Source organism: Diachasmimorpha longicaudata, chromosome 5 (genome assembly GCF_034640455.1).
Source record: "Diachasmimorpha longicaudata isolate KC_UGA_2023 chromosome 5, iyDiaLong2, whole genome shotgun sequence".
Classification (NCBI taxonomy): Eukaryota; Metazoa; Arthropoda; class Insecta; order Hymenoptera; family Braconidae; genus Diachasmimorpha; species Diachasmimorpha longicaudata.
The window spans coordinates 6,727,090-6,748,405 of record NC_087229.1 but is presented as its reverse complement, the minus strand read 5'-3'; the positions used below and the strand labels follow the sequence as shown (position 1 = coordinate 6,748,405).

The following is a 21,316-nucleotide window of genomic DNA, read 5'->3' as shown; positions in this document are numbered from 1 at the left end:
ATCGCATGGGAATCCTGGACTAATGCTCTCATTCACCTCTCTCTCATCATGATGATTATGAATGATTTAGGGAAAAAACGCAAGTGACTAATGAGAAATAAACGAGAAAGTCCAACTGAAACGTCACCAGCATCAAAATATCAGTAGTCCACAACGAAAATTAAGATGCGTTTGTTTATTATTAATCTTACGTAATATTATTTTAAAGTTCTTAATTATAATATTGCATATATTGATCGTAATATAATTATAATATAGAAATGTATACAGATTAGATACAATTTTTCATTTTTATTTCCATATTGTATAGACGTTTTATCCATTCTCTCTCTCACTTCACGTATTTTTTGCTTTTTTTTATAAATCGATTGGTATTATCTTTCATTTATTTTAAAATTCAATTACATCATTCACACCTTGTTTATTTTAGCCCCGAAAACAACACCTATTGAACCTTGAACCTCGCAATAACTCACTTCAACTCGTGTCCAGGGCAAATCAGTCGTATTATTATATATGTTTTGAACACAATGTTTTTACATATGACGTTAGGAAAATTACGGTATTTCATTTACTCTGGCCGCGGCACGTTCTGAATTATATTCATCGAGAATAATTAATTATTTAACTGAGTTACACTGTGAAAGTATAAGCATTTCAATGATAACATGCCTCGATTTATCTCCATTTCTTTCTATCTATAAATGATTCCTCTTACTGAATCAAAATCAATATTCTAATGCATGAAGACAAGATCAAACGTTGTGATGATGGGATTATTTACAAAAGTGTGAGTGTGTATTAGCTAGATAAAAAAATACAGACTATGTCAACTGTCAAAATGAACTCTCCACGATCAATCGTTTTCTTTATTCATTTACGAAATAATTGTACAAACTCGTGCGATTTTCGGATGTCCAAGTATTTTTTATCCCTCGGAACGTTTTCAACTGCCCAGGCTGTAAAAATTTTGCAATAAGAATTTTATGAAATTGTGCACAGATTTTTATATTCGTTGTTCATAAATAGATAACGGAAAGTGTTTAAAGGTGGGGAAAGTGATTTATGGCAAAATTTCGAATTACATCCAAGAGCCTCAATTTTTACTTCATTTTATCAATCACCTTTCAAAAATAAAATTCGTCGTTTTTTCAGATACAAACCATGCTTTCTAGAAATTAAATATCGAACTTTAATTTAAAAATAGAAAAGTATTCAGTTGGAGGAAAACGCAGCCAAGGTACCTGGATATCCTCAAATCCTAGGACTTTTAACATGATAAAATTCTCGTGGAATTTCATCCCCACGAACTTCTCGAATTCAGCCTCATTTAATGATTTCGTTTGAGTTCTTAGTGAAATGATAGAACAAAAAAAATTTACCCATGGAAGAGATGTTTTGGTGTAACTGGTGGAGGGATTTAAAAAGTTTACCCGTTACAATTAGCTTGGAACATGTCTCGGCCAGCACTTAGTCTATGTAAATGTATACATTTCTGTTGTTTGCTAATTGGCTTAAATACTCTGTATTTTTGTGACAACTGTTGAATGACCACTTTTTCTTCATCTTCATTAGTCAGTTTTGTTTTATTTCTCTCTCTCATTTGTCTATTCATAATTGTTTTTAATTTTTTGGTAATTGTCACGAGTTTACGTGAGAGTCTGTGTAAATAATTTAGGAATCATCGAAGTGAAGGAACAATTCATCGTCAATCTGAAATAAAATGTCGCCTTGAGAGGTTGATGTCAGTCGCTGGGAATCAATTGTGGCTTTCCAAATTGTCGAAGAAGAACGAATAATTCACACCAAGTGCAATTCTACACCCAAAAATCCACTGCCATGTCTCAACAAGAATTCCCACCGCCCCATCTCTCTCATATATTTTTTTTCTCCTTAAATAACAAGTGTTTTATGCATATAATACAGTACATTTTTTCGGCAGTTTAGCTATTTCAGTGTGAGATTTATCGTAGTTTAAATATTCTCTATCTATTCATTGTTTTCATTTTGTAAAATTACACGTTTATCAGTCTGCGACACTAATATTGCATCTTTTGAAAAGGGAGTGTACAGTCAAGCCCTCTTCGAATGTGTGTAAAAATAATTATAATTTTATTGCTATTTTTTATCAGTTTTTCCCTTTACTTCACCTCGTGCATGAGAAATAGCATCAATAGACAGACATTATATTTTCAACGCAGAATTTTTGGGTGCAGAATTCAATGAAGATGTGAAATCAATCCTAGAGACAAAAAAATCATCAAAACATTAAATTGAATTTCATCACTTGCATTGGCCTCTTTCCACATGTCCTCTCCAATTGATTCCACAAATAGCAATAAATCCTCACAAATTTTCTACTCGAAATAAACCGCAAACCCATTGTAAAATCAATTTAGTGTTTTGACAAATGTGTGGTAAATGCATGCATGACAAAGGCTCCGGAGGAATGAGGAATACAAGGGATAATACCTAAATCGTGTTGTTTTCATTAAATGTAATCTGCGCCTGTGAATCAAAATATCAGCGCAGGGTCCTATTCGATTTGTATAAAAATATACAAATTATTTTTAAAAATTCTGCACTGCAACGTAATCACGGCACAAGTTCAACCAATGCGCTCAGACATTACCATGATAAACTTCTCTGTCGTGTTGTTATTGCTCAGCGTTTTGAGGAATTTTATTTATTCTTATACAACAACTCTTCATGATTCATTCACTTGAGATTTCAGGGTAAATTGTTACCCTCCGAGTTAATTTTTTCACCATCATTCGTCAATTTTCAACAAAATAAGCGACATTTGAGCAGCACACTGAGAAGACAAGAGCTTCCTGAGAAATACCTCTTTACTAATTAAGAAAGTTAGAGATCGAAAAATCACATTAGCGAAAGAACGAATTCTCAGAACAATTCAACCGGTTTTTGCATTAAAATATTTTATAAATGAGGCTAAAAAATGGTAAGTGAAGTGATTCGAAATCATTTGATTTGAGAAATCGCTCTTCTCATTGAGAAATTATCCTCGACTTGAGGACAAGTGGAAATTTTCGAAAGCTTAATGTAAAGAAGCATTTCTGGAAAAGGATTTTCTCAGTGCGGTGACGATTGGAACTGATCAAATAGGTCATTACACCGTAAAATAATTCCAGTAATTTGAAGTGAATTGACCCTTTTATGTTTCTTTATAAACGTAACGATAAATTTCATGCCCCGATGAAGAATAAAACCGGGATGTATCGCCACGATTACCAATCTCGTATAAATCCCCATTTATTTGTTCAATTCCAACCGTCCGAGCAATATTATCTTGACGAACATGATAAACGTCGTCAGTCCCCTTCCCCTTTTTTTCCATCACTCGAATCACGGAAGTATAGTCGATTAAATGGAACGACCAATTCGAAATTAAAGAAAATCATAACAATAATTAACAGCAAAAAACCAATGATGATGTGTATTGAAAACAATTGCATGCGATACGCGTGTATTTTGTTACTTTTTTTTGTCAATTTTCCTTTTATTTAATTATATAAAGTACCTAGGTTTTTCTTTCGCGTATGATTATACCACTCTTGATGAATCTTACATGTATACGTTTTTTTAACTTTCTTATTAATGCATTTTTTTGTGTTTTTTTTTCATCTTTATGTATAAATATGTATTGTTAAGCCGGGCAAACACCGTTTGTTTAGAGTCCTTGTTTAGCAACAAACAGCACGTTTGCACCCTCCACGTGCACAATTCACTCACTCACAAAATATTTTCCCACTCACCCATTACCAATTTATTTATTCCAAATGTGTCACTCATTCCAAAAAATTTCATTCGAAGTAAATAAAAGAGTTTCGAGTTTTTTTCCGTATTTTCATTACGAACTCCTCTCTTCCACGTAAGTTTAGTATTTAAAAGCTAGACCCTAAAGCTGCACTCTTGTTTTTTTTATTCATTTATTTTATATCATTCACCTATGTGTATTGTACAAATAACTAGCATTCAATGCGTCTGTCTCTCGACAATTATTGGCTAAAACCATTACATTCGTGACATCGTGTATAAAACTCTATGGGAGTACATGGTTACATCGTTTATATATATAATTCTTTTATTTATCCAATAATAATAGTAGTTATCACTTTTTTTGCTCTCTAGGCCACACAATAACTGATGCCATCTCTTTTGTGGTTTTATTCGTTTTTATTCAACTCCATTAGTTTATCAATTTTCATGGATTCTTTTTAAATTAATGTACCGACTAAAGTTGATTCTTTAAGTGTCTGTTTTGTTAATCGGGCGGGGCCCGAGAGGCCAGTTGGGTTCATCCTCACTAGGCCGTTGCTTTCCCCCTGGTTACCTCGTATTTATACATGTTCACACGTCATTATTCATCGCCCAACGTCGGGGCCCACTCGTCACATTGGTAAAAACAGAAAAACAAAATCTCCATTAATCCCTTTTCCCTCACCAAATTTACTACATTTAAGTCATTCCGTAAACCATTGTCGATTATCCTCGAGTCTGTTCGAGAATTAATTGTCATATCTATTGTAAACAATCAGTGAGATTGCTCTACACGCCGTGTTAATTGTCTTTACCAAGAACAACTTTTTCGAAAATTGCATTTCAAAAACAATTTCATTAATTTATCATGCCCCCCCCCTCCCCCTATTATTTACCAAAAATTTGAAACTCCAGTTGTACGAATATTTAATGAAAAATGAATTTCAATGTATAGCAACTGGACTCTGTTGTACACAAACACCAACCATTGGACTGTCCTCGCGCTCTGGATCCCTCTGTTTGCTCGTTGCAACTGACGTTGGTTGTCTAACAATACCATGTGCATCATTACCCCCATAACTGTAGTTGTAAAAATTTTGTTGTGGTATCATAGGTGATGTCATCATAGCTGGTAAATGCCCCATACCAGGGAGAATGAGGCTGTTGTAAGTGCCAAGAGAGCTTTGTATCCGTGAATTGTCCATTGACTGTATGGACGTTGGGGCTGAGGTAGTTGATACCTCAGTGGCTGATGTTGTTGATGGATATAGGGTCGTATTGATACGACGATTACCACATTGGCGTGGTGATGATTCACACTCCATCGGTTGATATACACCAGGTAGGCTTGGCACTTGCATCAAGCTGCTACTACTGCCACTACCCTGCCCTGACATTGTTACCAGTCCTGTGGACACGTGAATTTATTGTCTTTAATCAGTCGAGGGGGTTTTACGATATAACATGCAATTCATGTCACAAAATCAATTTTTTTTGGCGAGAAGAAATGAAGGACTAATTGCTAGACAATTGTCACCCACTAAGACCTCTATGGTTTTGTCACACTGTTAGAAAATTTTGAATTAATAATTGTATTTGTACAGGTGGAATCAATGATGGAGGAATCGAGCTCTTTTTCCATCTTTTGTTGCTATACTTTTGGCAGATAATATCTATAAGATTCTAAAAGTATTACAGGGAATTGTGATTAGAATTACCAGTCTTATTTTAAAAAATCTGTACTAAAATTTGGATAATTTTAAATTCTATAAGTTCAGTAATACTCAACATCAGTTCGTTCGATGTCTGAAGAATTTTTTAATTGTGTCACGGGCTAATTAAGGCGAATAATTGCCCCTGATCAGGAGAATATTCCTAGCTCAATACTTCCCACATGAATTGACGCCTTAATGTACCTGTTAACGCCCATCACTGTAATAAATAGTATCAATAACTCCACTCATGTGGAGAAGCCAATAAAATTTAAATTCTCAAAAATTTCCAACAGTGCACGTCAAGTGGAACATGGTAGGGGGTAAGAGTGGGCTACGGAGAAATTAATGTCTAAGGTTCTACAAGGGGTTGAGGGGTTGGCAGGCATTTTGTTTCATCATTGAGTCTCCTAACACCCTTCCTCGTCTCAAGATCTATTTTACGATTTCATCGTCCGAGGAACAACACAACTTCTCTTTATGATTTCGATCGTAACTGTCGTGCGTGACGTGCAGTAATGAAATAATATTCATCATAAAATCACTGATTGAATTATGAATTATCGTTAAAGATGATTAAATTGGAAAAATAATGAACATCAAGAGAACACCTTTCAGGTGAAAGAAAGTTGGTAGAACCTGGCGTCAGGGTGATACTCGACACTGCACTTTGTGAATTTATTCATTAACAAATGAGTGAATATTCCAAGGGGGCAATTCGGCTAAACGCCACGTGTAGAGCGCACAATGCAGGTTGCTAATTACATGCGACTTTTTCACCTCGATTTTATAATTATTTAATGAGGATAATTTACAAAACGATGGACTGATTTCACTACAAATTAAGAGGAAGAACTGACTGACACATATGCATAACATCATTAAACACTGGAATACCTTCTCCTCCATTAATGAACAATTGTCAATGTTTTTTATCTAATTTCCAATAGGCGAGTGAATCAATCAAGATCAGACAGAGGTCAGTAGGGAGAAGATATTCTAGGCCTTTAAAGAAAACGTCACTTAAACTCAAGTGTAAACTAAGGCCTTGGGTCGGGCTTTGGACTAGGGAATATGTTATTTATCAATTCATGAGGATAAAATTGTCATCGATGCACGCAAAAATGAAGGCCAGAGCCACGGGCTAAATAAATACGTTCCATGGCTCTGTCAGTGTGAAATGGTCTGGATAAAAAACGTCAAATAAAATTGATATTCATTTAGTCAACACAGGCAAGCAAGGCTTCGCTCATTGCAATCCGAGGCCACGGGGACACATGATTTATCGCAATTGAAAAAAAAGTGGAAAATTTGTTAATTTCTCTCTTTTTAGGTGAATTGACATGTTTAATTTTTTATTCTCTTCTTTCATAGGATTTGTTTGTTAGACAGAAACTTACTTATGTTAGTAAGTAAGATTAGGGTTGGGGGCCTAGGACAGGTCGTCGCCGCCCCGCGGATACGACAGTCATCGAGCCACGTACTGTCCCCCCATCATATCTACGGGCAACAACAAGTATTTGGTTTAGTTTTGTGCAGAAACTAAGCGATAACGTTAAGTTACAATCGTTAACACTTCAATTTCTCGCCTTATTGTTTAATCATATTTTCAGTTTTCTGCACCACATTTTTTTCCATTTGTCTCACTGTCTCTTCATTTTGCCAAAGACGTTTTTTCAATGAAATTACTCTTTCACGTTTTATTTTTATTTTCTCAGCCTCGCCTATGGATCCCTGACATTTCTTAACGAAAAAAACGAGGAAAAAAAATGGAATAAAAGGAAAAAGATCGACAAAAGTATTATCTTACTTTCTGCACAAATCAAAACTCCTAAAATTCTGAAAATCTCTGAACAATGTCCTCAAGTCGCAACACTCGGTCGTCAATCATCTGTCGAGGCTGATCCTAAAAATTCGGATATTTTCTGTTTTAGATTAATATTTAATTATTTACAACAAATATTTGTTTCATTCATTCGTCTGCCTCTGGGTAGGACAGCTGACGCCTGAAGTATTAGCGTTTGAGGCTAAATTGTGATATAAATGTAAATGAATAAAAAAAAATGATGAGAACTTAAGACGATGAATGATGGATGAAATCAAGCGGCACAAGAATACATGTTCAATGATTCATGTAAGTCTACACTTGACGTAATGCGAATTACGTAAAATTGGTTTTGAACATTATCTAGTTCGGTAATGTAGCCACCGTGATAAGAGCTCTGTAAGTTTTCAATGCACTGTCTTCTCGCAATTGGCAGACTGGCTTTTTGATAAAAAAGTAATACCACTTGTAATGAAATTTCTCTTATGAAAAATTAATATTTATCCATTCTGAATTGAAGGATCTTCGAAGTAGTTCGAAAAAATATTTTTTTCGATTCTGCCAATGTATTACTCCATGAAATTTGGTATTGCATGAAATTAATTCATCTAATAAATTCGCATAATCCGAGGCTCAATCTTTGGCGACATAAATCATTAAAAAAAAAACAAAAGCTTTAGGATTGTTCGAAGAATCATCCGATTATTTTGTCAAAATAGTTCCTCTTATTCTGTAAATCTATTACTGTATGAAACCTTTCTATTACCTCAATATTGAAACTAAATATCAATAAATAATTTCTCTCAATAGTTTAGTAATTCCTCACTGCAATATGTGCTCTCAATTAATAAAAATTCAGTGAATGAATTCGAATGATTTGAGACTGTCTTTGGCGATGCAACTCATCATAATAAAAAACCTCACCAATAAATAAATTCCTCCCCTTCTTGGAATGGTTACGACAACTCACCACTGTCCTGGCTCATAGCAACCACCGCTGGACTCGTATTAGCACTATTGGCAGCAGCAATATTTGTGTTGGTCCCCTCATCGGCCGTTCTCTTGAAAAAATTGTGCTGTAACGCGTAATAAGGCGTTACCCTCGTTTTCGGATCAAAATCCAACATTCTAAGTATAAGATCCTTGAACTTGAGGTAGTCGGATATTGAGTGGCCTGGTTCATTTATCCTCCTACCACCTGGACCACCACTCTCAACTCCTAGTATATCGTGTAGTCTTCGGGAACCAGGGGATTTGTACTTTTTACCGTCCTTGGACTTTTTCAGTACGTAAGAACCGTCCGTTGGGAGTTTGTCAAAGTACTTCCGCGCTTTGTGCGCTTGGTCCAATATGTGCTTCGGTGGCATACCCAGCACTTCCACTATTTTATTCATCTGATCGACCTAATCATCAAAGAGGCCATTAATTAATCATTGTGATTGATTCAGGCTAGAAGGGTTCTAGCAGACTTAGACTTCAATATTTTTATGAACACTAATGTTTATTTTACACTTCAATCCACGTGACAAATTCAAATAAAATTAGCAACTTTATTTCCGTATGGAAAAACGCTCACTGGGTAGCTTCAACAAAGTTCTTCCTATCAGACAATAGAATTAGAGTTTTAAAAAACATTTGTAGGTTTCTCGGTGGAGGATATGTCTGCATTATGATGACATAATGCGGATGTGTTTAATTGCTTATAATATCGGAAACGTAGCTAACAGTTTTTATCAAATTTTCATAGACTGCAGGAAACAAATTTCGTGAGTAAGGGATTCTAAAGGACCGTTTTATATGAGAAATTTTCCATTGAATATTCATGTCTCTACAGTAAAGTCCCTTGATAGTTCCCTTCAAAATTACTTGCTTCCAAGATGAATGAAAAATCAATGAAAAACCGTGAAGAATGGAAAAATATCGATTCTTACCTCGTTAGCCCCACTGAACAGAGGTTCCCCTGTATGCATTTCCACTAGAATACACCCCAAACTCCACATATCTATCGCCAGATCATATGGAATGCCGAGTAAAACCTCGGGTGATCGATAAAACCTAGACTGTATATATTGGTATATCTGAAAATGTAAAAACCATTCAAATTCTCCATCTGTCTTTTCCTAAATTTCAGTCAATGCAGAGAGAAAGCAGGAAATCAAGTCCTGGTGAAAATTAATAAGTATTCTTATGAATGTTCCAAGATTTTCTTTAGAAAAAACTTAAAAACGGTACATTCACTGTAATTTTTGATCTAGTTGTTATCATTTTTTCATTATTCTTTATTCAATTTAATAATTGTTTTAATGAAGCCTCACCCTCTGTCCCAATTGACACGAACTCCCAAAATCTACAATCTTAATCGCACTCCTCTTCGGATTGCAGAGAAGAATATTCTCGGGCTTCAGATCACAGTGAATGATGTTCAATTCCGGTGTGGACAGGAACAGTAGGGCAGTACACAGTTGTTGCGCAAACTTCCTCGTGAGGTTCAATGACACCCCACGGAAATTCGTATTTCTAAGTAGGTCGTACAGGTTATAAGACAGCAGCTCGAATACCAGACACAAATGATTTCGCCACATAAAGTGCCTTTTCAGTTTAACTAGAGAGTGAAGGAAATTAGTAAAAAAAAACCCACATGAGTATTGAAGAAAATGAATCAGATGTTTTAATTATTAGTTTTAATTATTTCCAGTGTATTGAATATCACTCACCTATATAATACTTGTTGTCGGTATCCGCTCTATTCATCATTTCTAATAACCTAACTTCGATTTGCGCTTGATTGAGGAAGGGTTTTTTATTCTTGATGATTTTTATTGCTACCTGTGTTTGCTCTTCGAGGTCAAGTGCTTTTACTACTTGGCCGAAGCTGCCTTTACCTGTTGAGAAAATTCATAAACATTGTTAGGGCAGAATTTTATTTTGGAAATCACGTAGAAACGAGATTTCAATAAGGGCTCGCTAAACTATTGTGCAAATTAATGGTGGAGTGCGATCAAGGTTTCCGTGATAATTTGAAAACAACGATCTTTCTGCACTCGTAACGAAATATCCCATCACATTACACCGTGCAGCAACGATTTTACGCCCGTCGTAATGTGAAATTCGGTGCGAAACACGTGCGGCATAGATTTTCTAACTCTCCTTTTTCAACCCTCCCTCGCCAGAAAATTTTTACCGCACTTGTTGCCCAATAGATTATTTTTTGTGCTAATAGATGCGGCACTTGTCCATCGTAAACAATAAAAAAATCATATCCTCACCTATTAATGAATCAATTTCATATCGATCCAAGAACTTTTCACCATTTTTAATGATGTAGTCGTGGTTGTCGTCGTCCCAACCGTCGTTGTAGAGCTTCCTCTCCTTCTTGTGCGAGCCATCCTCGCCCTGCATCTGTTGCGCTCTCCTCTTTTTCTTCGCATAGTAAACCTGAATTGAAGCAAAAACAAAAAGATAAACCTCAAATTCATTAATTCCATTATAATGTTTAATTGGCAAAAATCTCAGAAAAGCTAATACTAGAGTCAACAGTCTCCTCCACCCTTTCCACCCAAGTGTTTATCCTCAACCCCAAGTGTAATCCATCTTTCTTTCCGTTACACCCATCGTCCCTCGTTGAAATAACGAAAGGGTTGATAAGGATGGAAGGGCGAGGGGGAGGGAGAGAAGGTGGGTACGAGAGAGTTGGGTAAAAAAGAGGGAGTAAAAAGCGAGTTAAGTGCTATTACCCCTTGTAAGTGATCATTACTACCCCTCCCTCGCCCCCTCTCGTTCCCCCGACGACTGTGATGAATCGTGAATCTCTATTCGTTCACAAAATTACCCGCGCTTTCTTCTCAGAGTACCATGTGATTCGATAAATGCTGTGTAGCCACCTTTCTGACCTGATAGCCATCCTCCCTAGTTCCCCTATCCTCTCCCTCTCTGTCCCTCCCCAGGAAACCCTAGCATTAACGGTACAGAGCCTTAAAAATGAGGGAACGGAGAGAAAAAATCGAAACAGAATCCAATGTTGCGTTTGGAGTAAAAGATCGATAACAATCGTACCACGTGAATAATGAAATTTCTTGCTTTTAGAAAGTTAGTCCACTTCTTTAAAGTTTTTTGTCAATATCTCTGACGATTTATCATTCCATCTCAATGTAATTCAGAACCTCGGTTTATCGAAAGTATAACACCTGATAACCTTGACTCAATTAATGTTAAATTAATGTTCAATTAATTCTGAACTGTACGTCGTGCTAACGTTTTCAGTGAAAACCGACAGCTGTTACTATTTTTCCAAAAAAATTTATTTCAAACAAGTGGACTTTTACAACTCAACATAAATTAAAAATTCATGACAACAATTAGTCCTGAACAAGAACTAATTGTTGAAGTGATTCAATCATGACGACTGCAAATGAGATTGAACAGTCTATAATTATCAATAAATAATAATAATAACTGTAATGAACGGATGATTGATTTCTGTGATCAACAGCGGTGAATCCTCGCTGATTTTTTTTTTTATTTCAAGATCAGAGCACAACTGTAGTTATGTTTTCGAGTATTTTTCATAGTTTTTTTGCTCATCCGGTTCTCACATGAATTGAATTCATGCTAGATAGACATTTGCGTGATGCAACCAGCAGCGCCAACTGAAGAGAAAAACGTCAATGGCATTGGGCATTTGGTCTGTACAATATACATATACAGAACACCATACAATGTTTTACTGAAAATCACACGGAAGGACGCGACCTACCCCAATAACACCAGAGACCCCTCTCTCTCTCTTTCTCTTCGCGTTTCACGTGACCCGTTTGGCCCCGTTTCCCAACAACCGATAATACCAGTACCTGATGTTTTTGCATGGAGTCCTTGCAAATGTGACCATCATGGGGAAATGAATAAGAATTTATAAATATGAAGGATAGCAGAGATGATCTAACAAAAGAAATTGTTGGGCTACCATTATTATTATTTCAATTGAATGGTGCAAATAGAGGAGAAAAAAAATAGAAATTACTTGACAGGTGCAAAGACAGATAGTTCGAGTGGATAATAAAAATTTTACAATATGCTAGCCAGCACCACAGGGCTATTTCCCCTGGAAATTCCGGAAATCATGTCCTTGAAAACTGGCATGTTGTATCGATTTTATTGTAATTATACGTTAAAATCAATAGACAAAAAGGAATGGTGGATGAAAATGACGTGAGGGTAGTGGTAAATTTTTCTCTAATATTTTCCTCCCATAGAAACAGAAAAGTTCATTTGAATTATTTAGTAAAAATTAGTAATCAAGTAATTAAATTCTTGAATTTTGATGACTACAGGAATGTTAATATTCCCCTTGAAACTATTTAAATTCCCTTTAATTCAACCTGAAACATGCAATTTTATGGGCCTTTATCTCCTAAATCAAATTCAATGCCACGATTTCACTATTCATGAAGCTCGTTTTTTAAAGCAGTAAAGAACAGTTTTGAAAGAATATGAAAATTAAGAATGAATACATTATTTTCACGTCATCGTTTCAATGATCTGATGAAAAACATATGAATGAAACGAAGAAATTGTCATTGAATATGATCTGATGCACATGTGCATGTGCAACCGACAATTAACTAGCAAATTTCATGTGAAGTCTATTGCAAGATATAATTACAAGAATGTTGAGTCCTTATTATGACTAGCATGTGCCAACCAATCAATCAGTCTCAATTATTCGCATTGCACGAATCCAGTTGATTTCTTATTTTTCAAGTTAACGACGTCAATTATCGGATTTCGTTCAGTAATCGTTGTTTGTCAATGTTAATAATGCTAATAATTTGCGTTACCTGTAAGCAACATTTGTATCTCAGGGAAATAATAATTTCGTTTGATCTGACCAAGATCCTAGAAATGGAGCAAATGAATTATTAATGAATGCATCTGGATGCACAACTGCATCAATTTCATAACAACAGGTCAGACAAAATTGATAGGAAATTGATTGGAGAGGCCGACAGAAGACTATTCCGACTGTATCCTTAGGTTATGGATAACCTAAGGAGAATAATAAAATACCCTAATTAATCCAGAGTCCCTAATTAATCTGATTGTACATATCCAGATGATTCCTCATCTATCAAAGCCATCAACTTCAATCTCCCAATTTCAATTTCTCAATTCCAACGGGAAATCGCAGTTGGTAACCGTTGTTCTACCCAAAACGACCCCATATGTATATTGTCACCATCCATGAGACTGAGTGAGATAAAATGATAAAGAAAGAAGGCAACAGCCAGCACAGAGCGTCGAAGCGCGGCTGGCTGCTCTCTCTTGGTGCTAGACCGATTCTCCACTCGTTTCTGTTGCTATGCGCGAGTGCACGGGAGAGGACTCAGTTGGACGTCTCCCCCAGAGCCCCCCTACACCCCCTGGCAACCCCCTCTCCGTGCATGATGCGTTCACTCTGGCGCACAAGGCCTCTCCTCGCCAAAAGTGGACCCCAGGGACACTCGTCACCATTCGATGACTGAAATATATTATTTATTTTATTTTTTTTTCAATTAAAATAATTGAAAAAATTAATGACGAAACAAAAGTCTGGATGAAATGCACGTGAAACTGAGACATAAGATATTCAATCCCAGGGGCTATTTTTAATACTCCATTTTTGGGAATATTTTTTTCTTCAATTCTGGACAATTGTAGGCTCTCGCCGTTTGTTCGGTTCTGGTGGGTTTCGTTCTTGAAACTCGAGATCCAGACGAATAAAAAAAGGATGACAGGCAGAAAGGGTAAGAATGGGGTGGGGAGAGGTGCAGCATCGTTGTCTGGGTAGTCGCGCCGCTGATATTTTAGGTATTTTTTTTTTCACTGAAGAATTATTGAAATTGATTGCCCAGACTTTACGAAGCACATGCACGGAAAATTCCGTAATTTCGGCGATTTATTTAGTTTACGCTTTTAAAATTATCATAATTTATTTCACGGAGAGAATAATGACGTCATATCTTTGTGCACTTCGGAGTTGACTCACTGTACGACGTTAATGCATCGCGAGTGCAGAGGGTTAAGTGGTACGATAGTGGTATAAATGTAGTTCGATTTCATAAATTATTAAAACTACAAGGAATCGATAGCAAATTCGATGAGATTCCGAATAATAGTTTTATTCTTACTCTAGTTATTATTCTAATTCTTTCAAACAAAGGAGACTCATTTTTTTTCTCAATGAATGTAAAATGATTCTGAATGAAAAAAAAACCTAGAACTAAATATAAATAATTCGATAGTGAAGATAAAAAAGGTGCAAAATTAATTGTCAAATTTCAGCTCTTCAATCATCTCATCTTTGTTAAAAATAAAATAGTAATGTTTTACTTTCAATTTGAATATAAATCATTGACTAACAAAAAACATAAAATTCTGTAGAATGTTCCGATTCGTCAGTCTGTATTGTCTCATAAGTTTGTTGCCGTCGTATCGGTTGACTAGTGGCTGTATGAGCTATTTTCGTGGTACAGCCTGTCAGACGGGATGACGGAACGCCACGTCATCGAACGAGGCCGTTATGAATCTCTGCACTCGTTTTGTACGTGCACATTAGAGTGAGACCAACAGTCGTTTTTTTTTTTTCATTCTTGACTTGGACGAGAAGTGAGGATGGTACGAGGGGAATGAAGAGGGTGACGAAGGGGAGAGTGTCTTCCTCTCACGGCAAAACGATCCAACATGGATTGAAGAAACAGTGGAAAGGGAAACGTGAGAAAGAATGAAAGAGATAGAGAAGTGAAACGATCCAGGAAAGTCATGAATGAAAGCCACGCGAGAAAGAAACACAAGAGCCAGGGGCCGTTTCGCGACCTTCCGCTAGTGCGCCTCTTTGTCGTTTACTTCCCTCTTTTATTTTCCTTTTTCATTCTTTCCTACTCAGTCTTTTTCAAGGGATAAACAGTGGTAAAGAGTAACACTGCATTAGGGAGGAGGGAGGGCGAAAATTTTTTTTTTTAGATTGTGAAGGAAAATTTTTTGGGGGAAACTAAAATGAAATGGCTGTTGGGGTTCATTCACGTTTTTCTTTTGAGTTTTTCAAGGGAGTGAGAGACATTGACATTGCGGGATGTGTTGGTGGGGACTTTTAATTGATTGAACTTTATGGAAAGTCTGACAGACACTCGGGATATTTTTTTTATCACGAACTGTTGGATTCCTATCGTTTATGGTGACGCTACTGTTTTATCTAGCGATTGGATGATTTTACGCGCCAAGTGCGGTAAACATCATTTAACAGATCACGGAATTCACGGAACACGGACATTTACGGAATTTTTCTCGTAATGTTCTTATCATTGTTGTAGTCTCGTCTTGCAAGTGTGAACTTATAGTTTTTTTTAAATCCTTAGGGAATCCTATTAATCGTACGTCCCTGACTTCCAGCCGGGTATTTTCTGAGTCACCAGACTCACGAGCCTAACGGTCAATGGAAAGTTTTTTACCCGGGTAAAACTGCAAACCGGGCAGGAAGAGGTATCAGAAATACGGAGAAGGTATAATGTGTATAGCGGATTGTTTTTTAGGGTTTCGTGCTGATAGAGTGAGCCCTACCAAGCGAGATTAATTCTTTCGTTGGGTGCAAAATTATGGGGCAACGCTGGTGCCGACAGTTTAGTGTAATTACCATCACGAATTTGTAGGTGAGAAAATAACACTGGTGAGCCGGGTATAAAGAATTTTTTTTCTCACTCACCCTATCTGAATTCTAGCGCTACTTTTCTGGACTATTTTTCAATATATCAGAGATTATGACATTTGTAAATGTCTCCGGCGAGAAGTACCAGGGGGTCGTGTGTAATTCTTTCATGATATTCTATTTAAGGACAGAACTTTGGATATTATCTTCTCGTTGAAACACCGGTCAAGATTTCTGTTGATTGATTCAACTCTCATTTCTGCACCGATTGTCGAACCTTTCGAACTGCTCTTCAACTTACAATTTTGGGGTAAAATGGAAAAGATACATTTGGTAATTGTTCGGAGAAATTAATACGCCAGAAAGATTCATTTCCTGGCTAAATTGGACTGACGTTGATTAAACGAACGTAATTACTCTGACTTAAAGCGTTAAAAATACTTGATCATCCTAAACTTAAAGTGTTCGTAAGAGCTAAACTTCAAAGTACGTTATTTTTTGAAAGTTTAACATTGCCGCAAAAAGCGAATAGAATCGAATTAACCCACCAGCCCAATCCCACCTCGTTACATCCATTATTCCGCTCATGTACCACAGCCACACATTCCCAGCCTTTTTTACCTCTCCTCCCTCTTCACATTCGAATTTAATTCCATTCTACCGACGATTTTGTTAAACCAAAAGAAAATTTGTCGATTTTGGTGAACCACACACTGATCACCCTATCGCCTGAAGTCTATTTCCAGGGGATTTGTCGAATCGACAAGTCGAATAGCGGAGATTTTCGAGGGAATGGAGGAGGGAGCCAGAGGTATGGTTAGTTCCCATGTATGTGTCAGGGGTAGAAGGGGAGTACGAAGGGGTAGGAAGAGGGTGGCTACATGTAATATGCCAAGTTGGATTTGAAATGCTGCAAGAGGCGCCAAGAATCGAATTCTCCCCCTCTTGCAAAACCAATAAAATCAGTCTATCTCACCTTCTTATCCCAAAAAGTGGTTTCTGTACCACGGAAAACAATGGACAACCAAGAGTTGGAGGAGTTTAGCATATATACGAGTGGTGAAAACTGTCTCGTCTCATTCTCACTACCGAGCAAACCGCTATAAAGTCACCCCCATACCTCAGACACCACATTCACCATTCCCAGAGCTTCTGAAGGAGTTCGAAAAATCACTACGTCACTTCCAAAGTATCGATACTTTTTCGTCTCATCTCGTACTATTTCATTTCACTTCGGAATGATGGGAAGAGTGAGGGGCGGCGGGGGAGGGGGATTTTTTTTTACCTCTTACTTTCTTTTATCTTTCATCCTTCCTTCACCACTCACCACCCCCCAGAGCGCGTTTTCACTTCCGTTTTATACTGTTTTCCGGTTCTTTGACAAAGTTTTTGTCAAGACTTTATTGTATGAAAATTCCAGGTTTTTGAGACGATAACTTTCATTTAAAAGGAATTGGAAAGAAAAGATGGAAGAGAAGAGGAAAGATTTTATTCAGTTGTGAACAAAATTATTGTGATCATTTTATCCTGCACGCGGAGAGGGTTTTATTGACTGATTTTTCAACGAAAAAAAATTGAGGGAAATCTTATGTGAATCATCGTGTGAATATAAAAATTCTAAGGATATTGAATTCGCCGGATTTTAACTGATTCTGTTACAAGATATACTGTTGAAAGAATAGTTTAAATTATTTTTTTTTAATCACCAATGTATTTCGTGGACTCTATCAGTAATCGCATTGAATACAATTAAAGAGGAAAACTTATAAGCTCCCAAAAGAATACTTTTTCTAAAAATTCCCATTTTGTAAAACCATTGTCGTGTGAATTCCCCAGCCCCTTTCAGCTTTTAACGAAATCATGAATATTCACCATTAAATTGCAATGAATTTTCCCTTAATTAAAAATTGAAGAATGCATTAACCGAAATTTCCCTAATTTCACCGCATTCGCGGAACCAATCGAAATTAAAATTAACAGTTTTGACTGATTCCACCTGAACCCTTTTTTAAATCCCCAAATTTCCCACCAAGAAATTACCACATAATAAACTTTCCCATTTATCTAAAAAATTTTTCAAAGTAATTTTTCAGCTGCGGTGTAAACGAACGTAGTACTGACTAATAATTTCGATTATTTGTGGGATTGAACCGAACGAGAATGAGGGAGGAGGGCATTCATGAATGAAGGGACTATGAGACTCGCATGGCACCTGACCAAGCTCCATGGACAACTGGAGGATTCCCCGACGTCGAATGTTGGCTGTTTCATACCAATCCCCATCCTAGGAATGCATCTACCGCAAGCCTCCAATACCATTTGGATCATGCACATTTTTTCCAACCCTCCCTGTCTCACCCTTCAGCCATATGAAACCTCATCAATTATTTCCTACCCCTCATTGACTTTTCATTTTTTCCGTTCATCCCCCGACTACGCTGCTATTTTACTACGTGAGCTTTTCTCGGGTACAGTTTTGTATTTGAAAAATAAAAAAAAAAACGAGAGAGACGAGAAGTCGTCGATTCCGGTTGGTGGTGCGGACGGGGGAGAGGGGAAGGAGAAGAGAAGGAGGGGTTAGTGTCTGCACGTGAGGAAAGAAATGAGAAAACGGTTTTCGCGTGGCTCGGAGGCAAAGAATAATGGCTGTACCGACGATACGATATCTCGAAATCTTTCTCTCTTCGGTCTGTCTCCTCGTTGGAAGAAACCTCCGGGATATCCCAAGTCGTTTAATCGTGACGCAGTTATCGTTACGATTCAGACTCAACCCGGGGTCCTTACCCTTGTCTCTTAGGGGGACAAGACCACGATCGCCGGCAAGAAATGGAGATAAATAACAAGGGAATGAGGGAAAACATCTGGTTTCGATTATTGAAACAATCTTTGAGTGAATTCATTACACCGTAAGATTATATTTTTTTACAGCAATTCATGGAATTTACTGGTTTCATTTAAATTTACATTTCAATAGACCAGTTTTCCGGGTCTGAGAATATCAAGTGAACGAGATATTGACGGTAGCATTAAGGGTATTTTTGTTTTTAATGAAAAAATGAATGCAAGAATGCAATCGTGAAGCAGAGATAAGTGTGAGTGGGATGGGGAAAAATTATGAGGAAAATGCTTTCGAATGCTGGAATGATCGAGTGAATGCTGTGGTAAAGGGTAACTAGTCAACTTGACGCTCAGTTGAGTGTTCAGAAATATCAGGAGATCGATGATGATTAGCAAAATTCACTGAGTTTTATACGGTAATATTGACAGTTCAAGTGAAAAGGAATTGAGTCATTGATTTCTATACCGTTTGACTATGAAGTGATTACAGATATTTGTTTACATCCGGTAATTAGTTTATTCCGAGTTGATCACAATATCGGCTGCTATAATCCTCCGGAAGTATTCTATTTTGAGATAGAATAGTATTGTCAGAATAATTCAACGTTGTCGTGGTGAAATGTTAAAATTTTCCAAAGTTTATATGATATATTCTTATACTTCAAAATGAATAATGAATAATTAATGAGAAAGCATTTAATGAGAATAACATCCTGGAAATGTAAAGCATTTCCTGTGATTTCCCTGAAGATCAAAAGAGAAAGTCGATAATTATAAGTAAATTTTTATTATAATCCGGATGGCTTGTGCCCCATTTAACCAATTTTTATTATTTTGAGGAAATAGCAGTCATTCACTCATGTTACGAGTATGAACGGGGTTTCTCGATTTTGTCTTGATTAGAATATTAAATTTCGTGTAATTACCAATCTAATTTAAATATCAGCGGATTTGTTGAAAAATAAATACAAAAAAAACTTTTTTTAAATCGTTAATTACCCGACAGCCCATTTGTTTAAGGAAAAAATTAAATGTTCATCCGTAAGCAACATTGAATGAGAATTATCAATCAATAATTAATTATTAACATTCGAGGCTTGACATTACGCAGGTCTTCTGCGTATAACGTAGAAACAAAAAAAAATATTGATTTCGAAATCCAGTGACTTTTGTCTAATTTCTAAGGCGTTTCTAGTATAATGCGATTTCTTAATTTAATTTTTACATGTAAAAAATTAGTGTAAGTGAAATTGTAAGAGACATGGAACGTTGTATCACTGGTTTTCGTCGTCGCGGATAATTTAGTTCGCGTGACGCCCTCACCACTGTGCCAGTAGTCTGGTACGTGTGTCGCTTATTGGTCGGGTGGCGCCAACCCCCGGCCACCCTCTCGCCTTCATAACTTCCTGACTATATTTCTTTCTCACTCAGTTCAACCACTACCCTCCTGCCACCGTACCACCATTATTCCCCCATGATCTGACCAATCTGGTATCCTCTGGATAATAAACAATATTAATATCCAACTCCTTCGAGCGAAAGTTGATTGAATTTCTGGGGAAAACTAATAACCGAATGAATAATAAATTTTCACGAAAAAGCCACAAGTGATTTCTCCCCGTCTTTTATTCGCCAGGGAATTTTCTATTGCTGACCAACGAGTACTAAATATTCACAACATTGAATTAACAAGCAACAATAAAATGTTGACTGAACGCATAAATTTTTTTGTTATTTAAATGCCACCTGATCTGTTGATGGACTTCATGCCCACAATCTCGATTTAATTATTCCATTGTTAATTAACGAAACAAATATCTGAATTTCATCAAATAAAGAAATAGATTGTAGACGTTAAGTTTTTCGCGTAAATAAAAATAATAATTAACTAATCTACATATTGCACTTCATGGAATCGAAAGTTGATTGAGTTTACGTAGAAAATTACTAACCAAAGAAATAATAAATTTTCCCAAAAACCACACACAATTTTTCTCCATCTATACATCATCGATTTGATCGAGTGGAAATACCCAGAAACGCGTGATTCACTAGGCTCTCTCGGTTATTTTCATTTTTATTGCTCATTGTTCCCGAGTTTAACATGAGTCAACTGAAACCCACGTTCAGATTACATTTTTTTTCCCCATTTTCGCTGAATGAAAATGAGACTCAGACATTGGAGTATGGCGTTAAGGTGAATAAAATGCAAAAATATGTTCTTTTTATTCTTCCCCTCATACGTAGAAGTTCCCTGTTATGACAATTCGAGTGTTCTGCTGTCGTTGGCGCGTGGAGATGTTGAAAAAAAAAATCATTTTGGGAATGTCTGGAGGTGCTGGACATTCGAGAACGAGCATAACGACTCAACGGATGAGCAAACTCAAGCACAGAAGAGTCGTGCGCCAACAAGTCACCCCACAGTTTTTTTTAAAACACTCCCTCACCCCTTGCACATACTTCAACAGCCCACCCACGTCTCCCCAG

At 36.7% G+C, this 21,316-nt stretch overlaps 1 protein-coding gene across 2 annotated transcripts in view; it reads right to left on the bottom strand.

The window, feature by feature from the left end:
* Window positions 1-160: 160 nt before the first annotated feature.
* The window catches only part of Mnb (minibrain), a 44,368-nt gene continuing 23,212 nt past the window's right edge, over window positions 161-21,316 (bottom strand). For both annotated transcript variants that reach the window (XM_064120962.1, XM_064120963.1), the window contains exons 4-9: window positions 10,584-10,752; window positions 10,032-10,199; window positions 9,633-9,919; window positions 9,249-9,395; window positions 8,288-8,720; window positions 161-5,188 (exon numbers count right to left, since the gene is read on the bottom strand). In XM_064120962.1, the coding sequence (XP_063977032.1) occupies window positions 4,725-5,188; window positions 8,288-8,720; window positions 9,249-9,395; window positions 9,633-9,919; window positions 10,032-10,199; window positions 10,584-10,752 (1,668 nt within the window). In that variant the 3' untranslated portion in view covers window positions 161-4,724. The remainder of the gene's footprint in view (window positions 5,189-8,287; window positions 8,721-9,248; window positions 9,396-9,632; window positions 9,920-10,031; window positions 10,200-10,583; window positions 10,753-21,316) is intronic.